The 15,226-nt window shown below is 49.3% G+C and overlaps 2 protein-coding genes across 7 annotated transcripts; both read left to right on the forward strand.

Annotated features, from left to right (window-relative positions):
• Nucleotides 1–31: 31 nt before the first annotated feature.
• Nucleotides 32–6,550, forward strand: Fgf11 (fibroblast growth factor 11). 3 transcript variants are annotated; one of them, XM_076869613.1, is made up of 5 exons: nucleotides 32–1,468; nucleotides 3,094–3,204; nucleotides 3,400–3,503; nucleotides 4,047–4,267; nucleotides 4,699–6,550. In XM_076869613.1, the coding sequence occupies exons 1-5, from the start codon at nucleotides 1,276–1,278 to the stop codon at nucleotides 4,736–4,738; spliced, it is 669 nt and encodes a 222-aa protein (XP_076725728.1). In that variant the 5' UTR covers nucleotides 32–1,275; the 3' UTR covers nucleotides 4,739–6,550. The 3 variants fall into 3 exon arrangements, with proteins under 3 accessions (XP_076725728.1, XP_076725727.1, XP_076725729.1); XM_076869612.1 differs by having other exon boundaries at nucleotides 4,047–4,245; XM_076869614.1 differs by having other exon boundaries at nucleotides 4,131–4,245.
• Chrnb1 (cholinergic receptor nicotinic beta 1 subunit) lies at nucleotides 3,425–14,604 on the forward strand. Of its 4 annotated transcripts, none has more exons than XM_076869608.1 (12): nucleotides 3,425–3,503; nucleotides 6,705–6,799; nucleotides 6,889–7,028; nucleotides 7,683–7,727; nucleotides 8,576–8,685; nucleotides 8,788–8,896; nucleotides 9,233–9,380; nucleotides 9,639–9,848; nucleotides 12,056–12,279; nucleotides 12,734–12,903; nucleotides 13,249–13,396; nucleotides 13,695–14,604. In XM_076869608.1, exons 2-12 carry the CDS (start codon nucleotides 6,742–6,744, stop codon nucleotides 13,833–13,835), a joined length of 1,503 nt encoding a protein of 500 aa, XP_076725723.1. In that variant the 5' UTR covers nucleotides 3,425–3,503; nucleotides 6,705–6,741; the 3' UTR covers nucleotides 13,836–14,604. The 4 variants fall into 4 exon arrangements, with proteins under 4 accessions (XP_076725723.1, XP_076725725.1, XP_076725724.1 ...); XM_076869610.1 differs by lacking the exon at nucleotides 3,425–3,503 and adding an exon at nucleotides 4,823–4,906 and having other exon boundaries at nucleotides 6,702–6,799; XM_076869609.1 differs by lacking the exon at nucleotides 3,425–3,503 and adding an exon at nucleotides 4,829–4,906.
• Nucleotides 14,605–15,226: the final 622 nt, after the last annotated feature.

Below are 15,226 nucleotides of genomic sequence, written 5' to 3' on the forward strand. Positions count from 1 at the left end.
GGGGAGCTGCTGTAGCTGCCGCCGCCTCAGCTTCCCACAGCCGCTGCCGCTGCCGCCGCCGCTTTGCCTAGTCCAGTTGCCAGGCCCAGTGCTCTGACTTCGCCGGACCGGGGCGCTCTGCAGAGACACCTTCACTCCTTCCCGGGGGGTCCGGGACGCCTAGCAGGGTGTGGGGGAAGCTCCTCTTGCCGGGGAGAGGGAGGGAGGAGCCAGGAGCCGGAGCCAGCCGCTACCAGTCGCCCGGATCAACAGGACAGGACAGGTTGAGGGGCGTCGGGGAAAGGAAAGGGGGTGTTATAGGCAGTGCCGGGGAGGACGAGGAAGCCTTGTGGCAGGAAGCTCTGATGCGCTGATTTATAGGGGGCCTGTTCACATTTGGGGACTGGTTGACAACGTGGGTGCACGCCTCTTTCAGGGGGCTGGTTAGATTGGAGGGCGTGGGATCCAAACAGCACCAGCTGTCCCTAAGGAAATCTAAGGGGCAAGGGTGGGGGGCGGATGCTCCTTATTTCCAGGTGACAGGGTCCCTCTGACAATCACCTGGTGTATTCACTAGGAAGGGTGGATTTGGAGGTGACTTCAAAAGGAGTGGAGGGTGACAAGGTGAGGAAAGGGTCTCTGCAGCTGGAACACTGTGCTACTAGAAATAGGGATAGTGGGAAAAGGTGTTCAGCTAGAGGGTCTGGGAATCTCAATAAACCTGGACAGCCTGGATATTCTGAGATATTTGAGGGGATTTCAGTGAAAAGTGGGGGATCTTTTTCATTTAGAAGGTAGCAAAGGAAAAAGCACCAAGGTTGGGTTCCTTCCTGACATTGACTGTGGCCCTGCAGGGGTAGGGTGAGCTAATTTCTCCAAAACTAAGGACCCACACCCTTTAGATTACAAGAGTGGATCTGGCTGGGGGGTGGAAAGCGGGTGGAAAAGGGTTTGGGGATATTGAGACCATATCTTAGAAATTTGGAGGGTCTTGGTTTGGGACAGGGGAAGTGGAAACAAAGACACTGTAGAGGAGGGAAGGGAGAGTTTTCAGTAGGGGACAAAATTTGAGGGTGAGGTCAAGAGAGGAGTGCATAGGCTGCTGAATCGGGTGGAGCTAGCACAGGGCCCAAGGGTGGGAGCTGGTGGCTCTGGGGTTTATCCTCAGGTCCTGTGGGTGGGGCGGTGAGTTGGGACCTGAGCGTCAAGAGCATGTCCTGGTGAGAGGGCTCCTCTGAAGGAGCCCAGGGCGCTCCTAGCGCCTGCTGTTTTGGGGGTGTCTTCTTCTGGGGCACCATGGCGGCGCTGGCCAGTAGCCTGATCCGGCAGAAGCGGGAGGTCCGCGAGCCCGGGGGCAGCCGGCCGGTGTCGGCGCAGCGGCGCGTGTGTCCCCGCGGCACCAAGTCCCTTTGCCAGAAGCAGCTCCTCATTCTGCTGTCCAAGGTGCGACTGTGCGGGGGACGGCCGACGCGGCCCGATCGCGGCCTGGGTGAGTGCAGCGCTGGGGCTGGGTCTCCCCTCGAGTTCTCTCCTCCTGAGAGGTTGAGGCCAGGGACTCTGAAAAATGGGCCTGGTTGAGGGTGGTCCCCAAAAGTGGGAAGGGGCGGGACCGGACGACTAAGTCTGCTAGATTGTGCCTCAGTTTCCCTCGTCTTTTGTCCATAACGTTAAGTCTCCTTGCTTTCGAGGGCAAGGGAAAGACTGGAGGGGCTAAGTCTGGGGCCGAAAGCCTGGCGGCTCCTACTCACCCCCGGAGTCCCCACCCCCACAGTCCTCCGCCTACGTGCAGTTTCTCGCGATTCTTTCAATTGAGAGCTTTGGGGCCTGGGGGTTCCCAACGCCTGGGTCATCCAGAGGGTTTCTGCAGCTCCGGCCGCCCCGCCCCCACCCTGGTTCTCCCCTCCACGCCTAGGCTCGCTTCCTCTGGGTCCAGCTTGCTTGGCTCAAAGCCAATCTCCCCAGCTCTCCCCCGGTGTCCTTGTAGCTACCTCACCAGTCAGCCCCTTGGTGGGACCTCCTCACTTGACTTGAACTACAAGAAGTCAGTAGGGGCAACCCTCCCCCCATTTCCCCCTGCATGACTCCAAAATACAGGTCCGCAGGCTCAGGGGACCCTGAGCCTGAAGGAACTCAAACACAGTTCACTGCTAGAAAAAAGGCACTAAGACTTGGGGGTCGTACCACATATAGGGGGGACAAGGAAGTTGACAGAGAGTAAGCGACCCGGGAGGAGAGCTGTATGTTAGCTTGTGGTCCTCGTCCAGGTATGACAGTCAGGGAGTCCCTCTGGCCCGGCTCCAGCCGGTTCCCATTTCCCCTAGGGGTAGCCCCTTGCGTCCTCCTCCCCCGCCACCCGCAGTCCATAGTGGTACAGTCCGCAGCCCACCCTCTGAGTGGGAACCGGCCTCCACGTGACTCAGCCTGCCTCTCCTCCACGGCCCCCTCCCCCATATCCTTGATATGGTACCGGACGTCCCCCAATCCCAGGTGGGTTACCTGGGTAAAGGGAAGAGGCTGAGCCTCAGGGAGAACTAGGCCTCCGCGAGCCAGCAGACTGACAGACAGACAGACAGACAGATGGGTCAGTGTCAGACAGGCCGGCGCTGGGCCAAGGCAATGCCCGCGCCAAGCAAACGGCAGCCGCAGCAGCAGGTGCTGAGTCAGCGTCAGGCCCAATCCCACCTCCGCTCCTGAGGGGGAGCCCCTTCCTTGTGGTCACCTTGCCGCTTCCCCACCCCCCCATTCATAAACACTCTGCCCTTTCAGTAGCCCTGCTAGTCTTGCCATGCCCGCTGCTTCTTGATGTATCTTTCCTTCTCTCCATCTCTCCCCTCCCCCCTTCTGGATGAGCTGTAGAGTAGGAATTAAGCCATTTAAATAAATTTCAATAATTAAATTGAAAGCTGGTGGCTAGAAGAAACAGAAGGGACCCAAACCCCAGCTTCCCCAGGAGTCAAGAGGTGGGAGAGAGCTTGCTTGGAAGGTGAAAGATCTGCCTCCTTGGGACCTGCTTCCTTTCCTCCATTCTCCTTTCTTTCCTGTGATCCCGCCAAGTGAAGGAATGTTTCTGGGAACAGAGATGTCATTTTCAAAGATGAATGTCTCTCTCTCTAGAACCTCAGCTCAAAGGCATCGTCACCAAACTGTTCTGCCGCCAGGGTTTCTACCTCCAGGCGAATCCTGACGGAAGCATCCAGGGCACCCCAGAGGACACCAGCTCCTTCAGTGAGAAGGGGAAGCCAGTTGCTGGGTGGGAAGGGGGAATATGGGGATATAAGATGACAATCCTATTCCCTCTTCAGGTTCTATTGTTTTCTGTCTGTCTCCCAGATTCCAAAGGGAAGCAGTGGAGCCGGGATGGAGGGAGCTCAGATAAGGGTGAAGTGCCTAGGTACTGATGCTTCCTCTCTTTTCCTCCAGCCCACTTCAACCTAATTCCTGTGGGGCTCCGTGTTGTCACCATCCAGAGTGCAAAGCTGGGTCATTACATGGCCATGAACGCTGAGGGGCTGCTCTACAGCTCGGTGAGATGATAAGGCTGAGTGGCCTGGGGTACTGGGGACACCCTCAGCATACAACCTTCTGTAGCTATAGACATTTCACACCCAGGACTCCCTCACCTCCAGCTTTGGCTTGTGGCATGTGGTCACTGTTTACCACAAAGGTTCTCTAGGATGTGTGCAATCCCTGCTCCTTACACAGCCCTACCCCAGGCTGTTTGGGTGTCCAATGCTTTCAGCCTTTTAGGGTCCTCACTTCACACCATGTCTCCTCCAGACTTGATTATTACTCACTTCCCCAGAATCATTCAGGATAGGTGATAGTGAAAGTTGGGAGTAAAGAGTAGGGATCTTATTCCAGGGCCCCCACAAGTCTAGTTTATAGCCTTCAGGGGCCTCCTAAGCTCTTTCTTATCCTCCCTTTGCTCTCAGTTCAGTGGTTGCCCTCCTCTTCTCCCAAAAATGTATAGATTATATCCTGGTTTGTTCATCTCAAGGGCTTCCTTCTGCCAGTGATGTGTCTTTCTGTCTCTCTGTGTGTGCCTTTCTGGGTCTTTGTCTCCTCAGCCACATTTCACTGCCGAGTGTCGCTTTAAGGAGTGTGTCTTTGAGAATTATTATGTCCTGTATGCTTCTGCTCTCTACCGTCAGCGCCGTTCTGGCCGGGCCTGGTACCTAGGCCTGGATAAGGAGGGCCGGGTCATGAAGGGAAATCGAGTCAAGAAGACCAAGGCAGCTGCCCACTTTGTGCCCAAGCTCCTGGAGGGTGGGTATGGACTCAAGAAAAGGTGGGCCATGTGGGAGGGTATTGACCTTGACGTGAACATTTAGTGATACACAGCTCAGGTTATGAATATTAAGAGAATACCGTTAGCAGGGTATAGGTGGTACATGCTTGTAATCCCAGACTGGGGAGGCTGAGGCAGGAAGATTGCAAGTTTGAGGCCAGCCTTGGTAATTTAATAAAAATGGTTGGGATGTAACTCAGTGGTAGAGTCCCTGGCTCAATCCCAAGTATCACAAGAAAAAAAAAAAAAAGAGGATGTGTTATGAAAGGTCATGCTGGGAAGGCTTTGGCCTTTGAGGATTTGGGGGGCTTTCCTCCTTTGGGTTGGGGTTCTTTGGGCAAGTGTAGGGGGAAGGGAGCCCTCTCAGAGCTCTGGGGTCTCTCTGTGCCTAACTCTCCTTCCCTGCTCCTCTCTCTCTCTCCCCTCCACAGTGGCCATGTACCGGGAGCCTTCTCTCCACAGTGTCCCTGAGACTTCCCCTTCCAGTCCCCCTGCCCCCTGAAATATAATCTCTGGACTGGAGGCTCCCTGAATTCCCAGTGAGCCAGCCACCACCACAGCCTGTCTCCCAGCCCTGCTCCCGGCCCTGCTCTCACCCCTGCTGCCACATACATGCCCTGAGCAGCCAGGTCCCACCAGGTACTCTACACTGAGGGAACCTAGGGGCTGGCTGGGACTTCCAGGGCTGTTGAGACTTTTAGATCCTTGAGTCGGGGGTGGGGGGCAGATATCTGATTATAGTCTGGCTGATCACTTATTTCCATACTCATACTCGTCCCCCAAAGCCTTTTTTCAAGATGGCATTAGGAGTTCCAAAACTGACAGAGCCAGGGCATAAACTACTCCCTGGCTTAGCCACTTCCTGGATCCTTGTACCCCCTTTCATTGCCACTGAGCCATAGGTCCACTGGAGCTCAGGATCATTTTTCTTCTTTCCCTATTCTACCTTCTGCCTTGTCTGGTCAGGTTCTGAAATACCAAATACCCCAGCCAGGGCCATTTCTGTACTAGGGCTCTGTGCTAGAACTTAGGCATGCTGCCAGGTTCTGTTCTGGATCCATCAAGCTTTCATCCTTAACCCAGTTGGACCCTTGGCCTTCAAGTAGAGAGACTGGATTTAAGCCCTGTCAAGATGTTGACCTTGGCCTGAACTGGGGCCACTCTCAGATCACCACAGGTTTAACCTTCTTATCCCAGAGATACTCAGTTCTAGAGCACAGTGTTCTAGACCTTTATGGAGCCATAATTCCTCCTGAATTATAGCTCTAGAACATAGGCCATGATTTTCAGACCTCTTTCCAGGATGGAACTGGGGGCCTATATAGCCATATTAGCTCTAGAGTCTTGAATTCTAGACCTACTTTCTCACTTCTAGTGATACCTATTAAGAATGAGCTCTGAAAAGGACCCAGCTATGATTCATAAAGAACTAATTAGTTCTGATTGAATAAAGAACCACTTATTTTCCTGGATAATTTTCTAAAAAACTTTATTCTTCCATGTAGAATGCTAACCTTATTTTTACATGCAGTTCCATCCAGCCTCTGCAACCCAGCCGGGGTCCTGCCAGGGAAAAGTCTGGGAAAGGGCAGAAGAATTTTGAAAGTATCCCTGACCCAGAAAGCTGGGAGGGGAAAGGAACCAAAAGCCATGGCATAATTGAATCTGTGTCTGGGTTGGGGGGACATGAACACTTAGCTACCTCAGCAGGAATTCCTTCCAGGTTCCCTTTAAAGCTGAGGTTTTTAGGGCAATAGGTCTAGAATTAAAAGGACAAATGGGAGACAGCCTTGATGCCCCTCCCCACGAGGATACTCCAATTCAGCAATAAGTCCCACCCCTCTCCCCTACAGGTCAGGCCAAGGAGGGTGAGGGCCTCTTAAGCTGGAGACCTTATGCACCCCCAGAGCTTCTAAGTGAATAGACTTGCTTTACTTTACAGCTTATAACCTCAGCTGGGTTTTAAGTACCCAAAGGGCCTGACTAGATTTTTCTGAAAAACTGTCAACAAGGCCTGGAAAAGCCTGGGAACCCATTAGTGAACTATATTCCCAAGCGCCACAGACCTGGGCGGGATAGATTGAGACCCTAAGCAAGGGGCTAGTGCTCAAAGACAGGTCACTTTTTCTCAGGCTCTTTTACTTCTGGCTTGTCGCAAGGGGGGTAGGTTACCCCCTCACCCACACAAACCCCGCTCAGGCTCCACCCATCTCCTGACACTTCACCCAGGGGACTGGGTTACCATTCTACGCTTTCAAATTAAAGTCAGTTTATACAACTGAAGTATTGTCTGTCATCTCTGAGTGGCGGGCGATGGCAGTTGCTCGGGGCGGAACCAATCCCGGGGGCGGGGCTGGTGGGGTGGCAGCTGCCCCCCAACGACAGGTGCACATTCCTGGGCGCCTCGTCACTTCCCCTGCGCTGGTTGCCTCAGCAGCTCCCCGGGTGAACTCACTGAGCGCCGCGACCAGACTATGACTCCAGGGGTGCTGCTGTTGCTTCTGGGGGCCCTGGGGGTGCTGCTCGCCCCAGGTAAGTACGTCTAAATCCTGAGGAGGCAGTGACTGGAGCAACGGTTGTGAACAGGCACCAGGGCTTCACTTAATGCTCTTCTCCCGCAGGCGCCCACAGCTCAGAGGCGGAGGGCCAACTCCGCGAGAAACTTTTCTCGGGCTATGATAGTTCTGTACGGCCGGCGCGCGTGTTGGGTGACAGCGTTGAAGTCAGCATTGGTCTTACCCTAGCGCAACTCATCAGCCTGGTGAGGGCGCACGCTGGGGGTTGGGGTCTGGCCTGTGGAATGGTGGAGGGGCGTGGCTTTGGGGCATGGCAGGACCAATGGTCAATCTGGGGGCGAGGGCTTAGGCGTGGCCAGGCTGAGGGATGGACAACCTTTTAGTGGCGATTGGATAGAAATTCGACCAATGAATAAGTTTATAGGCGTGGCTTGTGGACCAGCCCCGAGTGGAGTCAAGTAGGACGAAGTACCGGTTTGTGGGCGGATCTTGAAGTGGAGCTGTGGCGGGCTGATGGGCAGGGGGGGCGGATCCTTAGGAGGAGCCTCCGAAGGCTTCGCCAGGGTGGGGCGGAGTTTGATGCCCCACGGGTCAATAAACAGCTGCAGACGGAAATTCAGGGTTGAGTGGATTGTGAGCTGTGGGCGGGACCCGAGGCAAGTCGGGGGAAGGGGGCGAAGCTGATAGGAAAACAAGTTGAGAGTGTAGATAGCAGGAAAGGGTGTTTCTGAGGTAGAGGCGGGGTTTAAACTAACGCAGCTTCTAGGAGGTTGGACTTGGACCCTAGATGGTGGGCTTCAGGAAAAGGGGATACAGTTTCCAAGGAGAGGTTAAACTGCCAAGCCCTCATTTTTCTCCACTTAACTTTGCCTTTATGCTTTAAAAATTTTCCCTTCTAGAACGAAAAGGATGAAGAGATGAGCACAAAGGTGTATTTAGACCTGGTATGAAGACCCCATGGGGAAGGGCATCTCGCTGGGGGCGGGGATGGGTGGGGAGGGCGTCTCGCTGTCTTTATAATTTACTCGAATGTCCCGCGGAATAAGAATTCTTTTTTTTTTTTTTTTTTTGTATCACGACCTCAGAAAACACATATAACTGAAACAGAAGCTTTAGAAAACAATACCTACAGGGATAGGTATTGCATTTTTTATTCCAACTTTTTAAAACACTGCTTTAGGACCACTACCTTGGATCTCCATCCACTAAAGTGCATGAACTGCATTTTGGGAAAACCACTGTGCATGTGCGAAGTCCTGGGTTCAATAAGCGGTACCCATCCCACTCACTGCCTTACACACACACACACACACACACACACACACACACAAAGAAAGGAAAAAAAACAAAAAGTCAAAACAACAACAAAAACCCACCTTGGTGCAACCTCTTGGTGGTGCAGCTACTTCTTTTTCATTGAACCCAGGGGCGATGTACCAATGATCTACATTGTCAGTCTTTATTTTATTTATTTTTATTATTATTTTGCAACAGGGTCTTGCTAAGTTGTCCAGGTTGGCCTCGGATTTTCGATCCTCCTGCCTCAGTTTCCCAAGTGGCTAGGAGATAGGCATGCGCCACTGCGCCGGGCTTAACCTCTCTTCGTTTTTCCAGACTTAAAAAACTGGGACCCACAACTGGGAGAGGAAAATTAGCTAGTGTGAATACCAAAGAGTGAAGACAGACCCCAAGTCAGAATCTGACTCCTTGACATGCTTGCACTTCTCCACTCCCTTGCACTCCCTTCCTGTATTTCTAGCCCCAAACAGCCCCTTAGCCTGTGCTTCCCTAGGAGTGGACTGACTACAGGCTGAGCTGGGACCCGGCAGAACACGATGGCATCGATTTGCTCCGCATCACGGCAGAATCAGTATGGCTACCTGATGTAGTGTTGATGAACAAGTAGGGTATTTTCCAAAGCCTGGGAGGTGGGGTGGGAACTCAAGAGGGGTGGGGCCTCCGGAGGACTATGGGATTCCAGATGAGAGGATCCTTTCTCTGCAGCAATGATGGAAATTTTGATGTTGCTCTGGACATTGACGTTGTGGTGTCTTCAGATGGCTCAGTCCGCTGGCAACCCCCAGGCATCTATCGCAGCAGCTGCAGCATCCAGGTTTCTGAGCCCCACCTGGGAAGCTAAAGTTGCTCTTAAAAACTCTCACTCTCCTCAGACATCCTGACTTTTCAGGGGCTCCCATTCCTCCTCCATTATCCCCTATGACCTCATCTCCTGACTTTTCACTAAGTGTTCTTTTCTTCATATACTTTATTGACTCCTACTCTTTCTCAGTGACCTTCCACCATTTCCCAAATGGCCTTTGTTAGTAGCCCTCCAATTCCTCTTTGACCCCATTTCCCTGTTCCCCCAAGGACCTCCCCAATGACCTTCCAAATTCCCTCAGTCCTGACAAGTTCTGTGGCATCTAGATAGATTCTCCCTTCCATCCAGGTCACCTACTTCCCCTTTGACTGGCAAAACTGCACCATGGTGTTTAGTTCCTACAGTTATGACAGCTCAGAGGTCAGTCTGCATACAGGCCTGGGTTCTGATGGGCTGGAGCGGCAGGAAATCTACATTCATGAAGGGACATTCATTGGTAAGTGGGGATGACTTCCATACCCTTAGGCTTTCTGATTTCCAGTTTGTAACAGGCAGGTAAATATACTCTGTCAGCAATGTCCAATGTAACCTTTTGGAGTGAGCAAGGTGGGTATGACTATCAACACTGTACAAATATAGAAACTGAGATGTAGTTAAGTTTATTAGAGATAGCTGCCCACTACACTGTTGCATACCTGGAACTGACTAGGACAATTCTCACATAGGTATCTCCTTCTGCTTCCCTCTCCCTCAGAGAATGGCCAATGGGAGATTATCCACAAGCCTGCTAGGCTAATCCAGCCTCCAGGGGATCCTAGGGGAGGGAGGGAAGGACAACATGAGGAAGTTACCTTCTACCTCATCATCCGCCGGAAGCCTCTCTTCTACCTGGTCAATGTCATTGCCCCGTGCATCCTTATCACTCTCTTGGCCATCTTTGTCTTCTACTTGCCACCGGATGCAGGTAAGGGGGAAGGGGCCCTAGCTCTTCTCATTAGCTCAGCTTCTTTCTCTTCACCCTTAACCCAGACCACGATTTTCTAAATCACCATGGATAAGATTCATCAATCCCTGGTTTTCCTTTCCACCCAGTAGACCCAACATTAGGCTCTACATTCCCTCTTCTGCTGGTTTCCCTTCACCCAGTGACTTCTGAATTCTTTCCTTTAGAGTCATAGCCACTTGTGTTGTTTTCTGACCAGCCAAATCCCATGTTGAGCCAATCTCCTCTTCCTTTTCCCCTTTCCTAGCAACCCTCCACCCCTACTTTTTGGACACTATGCCTAAACTTTTTACCTGCCTGGGAAATAATAGTATTTCTCTAGCAGGAAGCAAAATGTAGTAACAGAGTAACCTTGGGTAAATTTCTTAATTTTTATGTGTCTTAGTTTCCTGATGAAAACAATCATTGTCCCTACCACATAGGATTATTTTGAGAATTGACTGACTTAATAAAACTATGCCTGGTACTCAGTACATTCTATGTGATTATAGCTTTTTTTTTTTTTCTTAAACCAGGAATTGAACCCAGGATTGCTTAACCACTGAGACACATCCCCAATACTTAAAAAAAAAAAAAAAAAAAAAAAATTTTTTTTTCAGCAGGGTCTCCTAAGTTGGTTAGGGTCTCACTAAGTTTCTGTGGCTGGCTTTGAACTTGTGATCCTCCTGCCTCAGTCTCCCAAGCCACTGGAATTAAAGATGTACACCACCATGCCCATATATATATATTTTTTTACTATTTTTAAGTACTTGTTATAAGGTTATACAATTAACATGTTATTTGATTCTAATCTTTACAATAATACTTCATGGTAAGTACTGAATTATCACTCTCATTTTACAGAGGTTAAAGAGGCTGAGAGTTTAAGTCATTTATCTGACATCACACAGTAAAAGTGATAATGTTGTTATTCCAGCCCTAGTCAGTGCCAATCTGGTTGAGAGAACCAGTACCCTTAACTCTAGTATTCAAAGCATTTTTTTTCTTTTATCTGGAGGTGGTTGGCTGCTTTCCTTCTAATAAATAAAAAATAAAAATGGAACTGGGTATGGTGGTGCATGCCTGTAATCTCAGTAACTTGGGAGGCTGACGCTGGAGGATCACAAGTTCAAGGCCAGCCTCAGCAACTTAATGAAACTCTTAAATTTTTTTTTTTAAAGGACTAGGGATGTAGCTCAGCAGTAAAGTGTCCCTGGGGTTTATTCCCAGTTTTAAAAATAATAATAATAACAACATAACAACAACAATAACAATACATGGGATGTCAGTGAATGGCCTCATTGAAGAGGGACTATTTGACTTAAAGGAGGCAAGAAAATGACTCCAGGAGGTATCTGGGGAAAGAATGTGCAAGCAAAGGAAACAGTAAATGCAAAGGCCCTGTAGTGGGAGGGTGACTTGTATATTCAAGAAATAGGCAGGAAGTCATTGTAACTGAATGAAGTAAGCCAGAGGGAAAGTAGAAGTTGAAATTAGGGAGCTAATGAGAAAAACCTGTGATCCATAGAAAGAACTTTGCTTTTATACAGAAGGAGATGAGGAGCTATTTGGGTGGTTTTGGAAAGAGGAATGATATAATCTGATTTATATTTCAACAAAATCAGTCTGACTGATCTGCTGAGGTAAACAGATGAAGCAGAGATCAGGTAGGATACCTCTACAATAATTCAGACCTGAGGTAATGATGGTTGGGATGAGAGTGTAGATGTGATATGTCATCAGTTTTAGGATATATTTTGAAGATATGGAATGAAGAGTAGAAGAGATGGAGAGAGACAGAAATGGAGGAAAGTTGAGAATGACTCCAAGGAGTTGGGTTTAAGCCACAGAAAAGATGCAGTTGTTATAGGATGGGGAAAACTATGAGAGAGTAGCTTTGGTGGTGATAGAATTAGGTTTTAGAAATCCTAAATTTGAGATGTGTATTGGATAATCCCAGTGGAAAGGTTGAGAAAGCATTTGGATGTGAGTCTGATGTGCAAGGGAGAAGTCCAGACTGGAGGAACAAATATGGGAGTAATTTGTATGCAGATTGACCTTCCAAAAAGTAATTTGTATGCAGATTGACCTTCCGTATCATTGGTTGGCTGGAAACATGGCCACTGATTATGACAGAGATTTCCTTCTAGTAAAGTCTAATCCTTTTGCTTTCCCCTTTGCCTTCTAAGGAGAAAAGATGGGGCTCTCCATCTTTGCCCTGCTGACCCTTACTGTGTTCCTGCTGCTGCTGGCAGACAAAGTACCTGAGACCTCCCTGTCAGTACCCATCATTATTAAGTATCTCATGTTTACCATGATCCTCGTCACTTTCTCAGTCATCCTTAGCGTTGTGGTACTCAACCTGCATCACCGCTCTCCCCACACCCACCAAATGCCTCTTTGGGTCCGTCAGGTAAGAGATCTCTTCCTCTGGCCTGTGCTAACTCCCAATCTTAGTATTTGGGTCTTTGTCCAGCTATGACTCCCCCCCCCACCACCACCAATCTCAACTTCCTTTTTATAGACCTAAGGGAAAATGAAGGCTATCTGGTAAAGTGTTGAAATGCCAAAGCCTGTTGGGTGTTGAAACATTGCACGATTAATTGTACTTCCCATTCTTATTTCATCGATTCCATACTCCCTTCATCAATACTACCTTTGTTGGGACCCTGGAAAACATTCTTGGGGATAGGTACAATCAGAAAGCCCAGAAACCTCTCAACCCACTAAAGAACTCTCAAGACCATCAGATTGCATTTCCTTGTCTATTAACTCCATGGAACCATGTGCATGCACAGTGGTAATGGACATGGTTGGCTTCTTCCCTTGTAGTAAGCCCCTTCCAGTAAGTGTCTTCTATTCTGCAGATCTTCATCCACAAGCTCCCTCTCTACCTGGGTCTGAAGAGGCCAAAACCTGAGAGAGACCAGATGCCAGAGCCCCCTCACTCTTCTCTGGGAAGTGGCTGGGGTCGGGGTACTGACGAATATTTTATCCGGAAGCCACCGAATGATTTTCTGTTCCCCAAACCCAACAGGTAGAACCAATACCCAACACTGACATGGAGGGGAGAGGGAGAACTACAGTTCCCAGAAGACCGAGCGTGAGCTTAGCGTCCCATGCTCTCGGAAGATGCTGTGGTTCAGCATCATGGGAGTTGTAGTATCCCTTCTGCGGCTTACTTTGAGGGAAGATGGTAAATAAAGCTTGGAGGGTTGGAAGAAGTTAAAGAAGGGTGCAAGAAGTTGAGGATGGCTGGAGAGGTCTCCCCTGGCGAGAGTGTTAGAACTGGCAGGTTATTGGAGGCAGTTGGAGCTGGACCTAGGTCACTGGCGCTAGCTATTCTAGCCTGGGGCGTGGCCGAACATTCAGCTTCTTCCAGATTCCAGCCTGAACTGTCTACCCCGGACCTGCGGCGATTTATTGATGGTCGAAACCGGGCTGTGGGCCTTCCTCCCGAGTTACGGGAGGTGGTTTCCTCGATCAGCTACATCGCTCGACAGCTGCAGGAACAGGAGGACGACGATGCAGTTAAGTCCAATAAGGGAGGAGCAGAGCAAGAGCAGATCCTATGTGACCTTGGCTCCGCCCTCAAGTGCAGGTCCCGCCCCTAGCACTGGCTTCCACTTATGATTGGAAGTTTACCTCACTTGGTCCCGCCCTCTACTTTCCAAGTGGTTCTTTAACTCGCGGTCTCTATCGCTTGTTGCAGTGCCGCGTCTTTTCTCAGACCCCAAGTGGGAAGTCCCGGGCGGGGTCCGAGCTGTGGGGGCCAGGCTTCCCTGGGGATCGGGGCCTAGAACTCAGGTTTCCTCTGCCTACCCCTAGCTGAAGGAGGACTGGCAGTTTGTGGCTATGGTAGTGGATCGCCTCTTCCTGTGGACCTTCATCATCTTCACGAGCGTCGGGACCCTGGTCATTTTCCTAGATGCTACGTACCACTTACCCCCTGCCGACCCCTTTCCTTGAGGACTGGAAGGCCGAGCCTCAGGTTCCCGGCTAGTTGGAATGAAAGTATTTTCAAGCCTTATAACCCCCTCTGCTTAAACCCTTTCTCTAGGAATCCAGTACTTTTATTTCGCTTCTGAGGAGAGCGCTTAAGTGGAACTGAGGGCTAGTCAGGGTGTCTTAGACCCACCTGAAATGCATATCAGTTTATTTGCTCTTTGGATACTTGAGGCGGCTCCCTTGAATATCAATGCCCAGGTCCCCAATGAAGTAGAACAACGAGCACAAATTAATGTAAGCCTTAGGATGGCAGGAAATGTCTTGGTCACTGTAATATTTCCAGCACCTGACGCTGACCTAAAGGTTCAATGTTTGTTGAATGAAGAGGGAGGATTTTCTGGAAAGAAATAACACCAATTAATAGTTCCTACATTTGCATGTTTGGACTAATTTTTTTTCTGTTTTTACCTTAATGTAATTAAAAAAAAAAAAAAAAAGAAAGGTTCTAAAGGCTAAAAAAGTGTTTTGAAGAAACAACACTTTTAAAAAAATAAACTAAAAAAAAAGTGTTTTAAAGACTTCTATTCAACTTCTGGCTTTAATGCTCAAATGACTGACTGCCCTGTATCATAGTTTCCACATTTGTAAAACAAAGCTAATAATAGTATATGCCCCATAGTATATGTCAACAATATCTGAGTTTGAAACTGGAGTGTTTTTATTGGTTCATGTTGGCATGTGCAGTTTCAAATTTAATTAGCTCACTACTTTTAAAACAGAGACATGTGGATTTCTGTCTTTTCTTTTTTCTTTGTGTGTGGATATTTAACCCAGGGCAATTTATCATTGAGCTACATCCCCAGCCCTTTTTATTTTTTATTTTGAAACAGGGTCTCACTAGTTGCTTAGGACCTAAGTTGCTGAGGCTGGCCTCAAACTTGTAATCCTCACATCTTGTCCTCCTGAGCCTCTGAGATTATAGGCATTTGCCACCAGGTCTGGGAATTTCTGGCTTTTCTTTGGAAAAAAAAAATTTAAGTATGGTAATGCCTGACCATATTTTCTTGTTGATGGAAACTTGCTATAGCTAATCAGTGGCTGCTCACTCTAGTCAAGGTATTGGTGCCAGAATTCCTTAAAGCCCCTGTCCACCTAACCACCTTCACTCATTTTACCAGCCCATCCCTCCATATCAGTGGAAAAGATAGGAGAGAGGAGGACAGGCAAGGAGTTGAAGCCAATGGAGAGGCTAAGAATGGAATGAGGTCATATCTTTTATGGTCATCACATATTTTTTGCCTCAGTTTACTTTCAGACTGGAAAAAGGGTTGAATCTGGTTTGAAGCAAGGCCATTCAAGGATACAGAGATCTTCCATCCAGCAGTTATGCACAGAAGGCTGTATGAAATGGA

The sequence above is a fragment of the Callospermophilus lateralis genome, chromosome 11 (assembly GCF_048772815.1).
Source record: "Callospermophilus lateralis isolate mCalLat2 chromosome 11, mCalLat2.hap1, whole genome shotgun sequence".
NCBI classification, from domain to species: Eukaryota; Metazoa; Chordata; class Mammalia; order Rodentia; family Sciuridae; genus Callospermophilus; species Callospermophilus lateralis.

Excerpts from the sequence above, each read along its gene's own strand:
- Fgf11 (XM_076869612.1), top strand. The coding sequence starts at position 1,276 with ATGGCGGCGCTGGCCAGTAGCCTGATCCGGCAGAAGCGGGAGGTCCGC. Across the intron at positions 1,469-3,093 it reads GCGGCCCGATCGCGGCCTGG|AACCTCAGCTCAAAGGCATC; the intron begins GTGAGTGCAGCG and ends CTCTCTCTCTAG. Across the intron at positions 3,205-3,399 it reads AGAGGACACCAGCTCCTTCA|CCCACTTCAACCTAATTCCT; the intron begins GTGAGAAGGGGA and ends CTTTTCCTCCAG.
- Chrnb1 (XM_076869608.1), top strand. The coding sequence starts at position 6,742 with ATGACTCCAGGGGTGCTGCTGTTGCTTCTGGGGGCCCTGGGGGTGCTG. Across the intron at positions 8,686-8,787 it reads GATGTAGTGTTGATGAACAA|CAATGATGGAAATTTTGATG; the intron begins GTAGGGTATTTT and ends CTTTCTCTGCAG. Across the intron at positions 13,397-13,694 it reads AACAGGAGGACGACGATGCA|CTGAAGGAGGACTGGCAGTT; the intron begins GTTAAGTCCAAT and ends GCCTACCCCTAG.